This window comes from Papilio polytes, unplaced genomic scaffold, assembly GCF_000836215.1.
Source record: "Papilio polytes unplaced genomic scaffold, Ppol_1.0 DF823991.1, whole genome shotgun sequence".
Taxonomy (NCBI): Eukaryota; Metazoa; Arthropoda; class Insecta; order Lepidoptera; family Papilionidae; genus Papilio; species Papilio polytes.
The window spans coordinates 2,365,114-2,368,291 of NW_013525213.1; the positions used below are offsets into that span (position 1 = coordinate 2,365,114).

Here is a 3,178-nt window from a genome sequence, read left to right on the forward strand (position 1 = left end):
CTCTATCTACCCTCTGGTATGAAGGTGCATTAAAAACTTCAATATAACACAAAATGTTAACTTTAATAATTACCAAGAAAAAAATCTCTTTGTGGAATTTGTTGCACATCTCAAATACATTTTTCTCATTGGCTTCTATTTGTAATACTTGGGCCAAGTTTTGTATCGCCCTGGCCTGTAATGGATAAATGGGATTTTAGTTATATAAATACATACACTAATACACTAACTGCTGCCTGCGGCCTCGTGTGAGTGATTTTTAAAATAAAATATAGCCTGTTATGAGTAACAGTATCAGTGGACTAATAATGTAACTTTTTAATGGTATAAAGAGGAAAGATGTCCATTTTTGTATGTATTAAAATAACTCAAAACTACTGGGTTGATTTTAAAAATTCTTTCATTGTTAGAAAGCTAATTTATCTGTGTACAAAAGACATATCTTCTATTATTATTTAAATTCGCAAGAACGAAGTCATGAGCAACAGCTAGTCTTCTAGAATTGTGGTTTCCTAAAGTTCTACTACCTTTAAAAAGACTTAAAGTTATTACTCACCTTAGCTACATTATTTTTGTTACACATACTTTCTTTATATAAAACATCATGTTTTATGTATTCCAGTCCAAATTTAGAAAGAAAATGTTCCGACCAATATTCTTCCGTTTGACTTGATGTAGTTTCATTAACCTAAATTAAAAGATACATGGAGTAAAATATTGTAAATATTTTTTTTCATAGATATAAATGTTCACTCGTGCGCAGTTTTTAAAGGAAGGGTCAACAGCAAATCTGCGCACGAGCATAAATGTGAAAACCCAATAGGACATCGAGATTTTTACTACGTTCTGTGTAGTTCTACGTTCGACACTTAGGGACACTTTGTACAGACAGTAAATGCGATAAAGCTGTTATTAATAAAATAATGAAGTTCCTAATTCATGTTTGTCAATTTACCATCTTTAAATCCATGTCTCATCAAGTCTTGAGTACTGCAGTTGCAAATAGTAATGTTGTAAAATATCGCACAAAACAACGTTGCAATCCTAAAGAAATCACAATTTCTTTATCCACAAATAGTAAATAATGGCACTTGGCGTTATTAACAATATAAAACTACAACATCAAACCTTTAAACAATTTTGAAACATTTCGTGACGCTTGACATTTGGAAATGACAAACAGCCAAAGAGTGTATAAAATATAACGAAAATGACGTTCAACAAAGAGTAAAGCCAGTTTTACCATTGAAGATCTTGATGTACCTAAGACCTAAACCAAGTTGTTTCCTTTTTTCCTATATACCTATAGGGAAAATTTAAAACTATGATCTACATAGGCCCACTGATAATCATTTCCCATTTATACACGGCTTTTTTACACGTTGTACACAATTTTTTTTAGTGGCAGCACTGATCACAGCTGCTCATATTTATTTTCTACAATCTGGGGCACTGATCGAGTTCACAGAGTACTTTGTAACATACTGATCGAGTTTGACATTGACATTTTGATCGAGTTGCGGTTGCGTTAAAAAAAACGTAACAATATCAAAGCAAACACATTGCAAAGTAAAAAGATAGTTAATTATATCTAAATATTATAGAAAAATAAATGTTTTAAATTAAAACCAACATGCCGGGTTGCGCTTTGCGGCATTGCAAAACTCGTTACGATTCAGGCCCGAGATTCAGCTTGTTTTCGTAAATATTTTTTTCCCTAATCATTAAGAAATTGATAATTCTATAACAAAACATACAACTATTACCCAAGTTGAAACGTTATCATTAACTATATTATACATTTTATATTCAGTTACGATTAAGAGTTCCCTATTTTCTGAAACAACACTTCTTTACAGTGTTCGTCTATGTTTATAGATTTCCACCAACACGAAATGAAGTATTCGAAAAGTGGATACAATTTGTTCGAAAAGAACGACACGAAATCCACTGGTTTCCATCTAGTGCATCAAAATTATGTTCAAAACATTTTAGAATGGGTGACATGCACTTTGGTGTGTCTGGTAGAAGAATCTTAAGAAGAGGATCGGTACCCTGTGAAGTAAGTTAACGATGTTTTCCTTCGTAAGAACGTCGGGTAAATTATGTACATATAAAATTCGAAAAATCGAAAATCACATTGGTTTAAAAGACAATCTTAGTACGCGATCCTTTGAATTTCGTATCCTAGGTAGAATTGAAATTGTTTTATTTAACTTTTTCTGTTTACCCAGTTCCAGTTTTTAATAATAGGCTGATCGGTAAACTGATTGGTCCCTAATAGCCAGAATTGAGTTCATTGGCCCAATGGGAATTCAAGATTGGTCGGCAGATTGGACCAAATGCATACTTTTATATACCTTTCATTAGTTTCAGAATGATGATAAGGAAGATATTAAAAATCAAATAGAATTTGTTGAAGTCCCAGACGGATGTATAGAAATGAAACCAAACAAAGAGAAAATCGAAACAGAAGTTACATTAAAAGCTCAAGTTTGTCTGTTAGAAAAAAGAAAAATAATCCATATTAACAAAATAAGAAAATTATCCCAGCAAAATAGATATTTTAAACGTAGATTATTGGAATTAAAGGATTTGGTTAGTTTCTATAAAAAGAGATATAAAATGGATAGTAATGTATCAAGCAATGTACAAAATTAGAACCAGTTGTTAAAAAAATAAATTATGTTAGGTTAAATAATTTTTAACATTGTATTATGTGTTTGTTATAAAATGTTGATTTTTTTAGTTTAATAAGGTAAAGAATAGCAGCATTATTATTTTTTAATAAAATATTTGAATATCATCAAAACAATTTTTTTAATGACACCTGTATTTCAGAGGCTAATTTCGGTCCCTTTCTCCTTCGACCCTTTTCTTATAAGGAAAGGATAGGAGGAGATAAATTTGACAGGGAGATGCATAAGAAGGGGAAATATCCTCTTTGTTAAGGGAAGACATTATCTGTAGTTGCAGTTGTCTACGGGTGGTTATATGACTATTCATATACCACCATAAGATATTTAAAAAAATCCTGTTAGTCTATTTTGTTAAAGTTTGCTGTTATAACACTAACTAATTATTGTAGAATGACTCCAATAACTTGATTGTTTTTGGACAAATGAAACAATTCTTCAATAAATATTACAAGTTTATTGAACCTAGTTGTACACAGCGC

The 3,178-nt window shown here is 31.0% G+C and overlaps 1 protein-coding gene and 1 long non-coding RNA gene across 4 annotated transcripts; one reads left to right on the forward strand and one right to left on the reverse strand.

Moving 5' to 3' along the window:
* Nucleotides 1-75: 75 nt before the first annotated feature.
* LOC106101337 lies at nt 76-1,167 on the reverse strand. The gene is made up of 3 exons (XR_001225503.1): nt 956-1,167; nt 557-688; nt 76-175 (listed from the first exon to the last, which is right to left on the reverse strand). It is a non-coding gene; the product is annotated as an uncharacterized LOC106101337 (long non-coding RNA).
* A 316-nt stretch (nt 1,168-1,483) lies between these two features.
* Nucleotides 1,484-2,708, forward strand: LOC106101327. Of its 3 annotated transcripts, none has more exons than XR_001225500.1 (3): nt 1,484-1,569; nt 1,879-2,062; nt 2,371-2,621. XR_001225500.1 is itself a non-coding variant. In XM_013280507.1 (3 exons), the coding sequence occupies exons 1-3, from the start codon at nt 1,634-1,636 to the stop codon at nt 2,659-2,661; spliced, it is 543 nt and encodes a 180-aa protein (XP_013135961.1). In that variant the 5' UTR covers nt 1,496-1,633; the 3' UTR covers nt 2,662-2,708. The 3 variants fall into 3 exon arrangements, 1 of the variants encoding a protein (XP_013135961.1); XM_013280507.1 differs by having other exon boundaries at nt 1,496-1,701; nt 2,371-2,708; XR_001225499.1 differs by having other exon boundaries at nt 1,500-1,701; nt 1,860-2,062.
* Nucleotides 2,709-3,178: the final 470 nt, after the last annotated feature.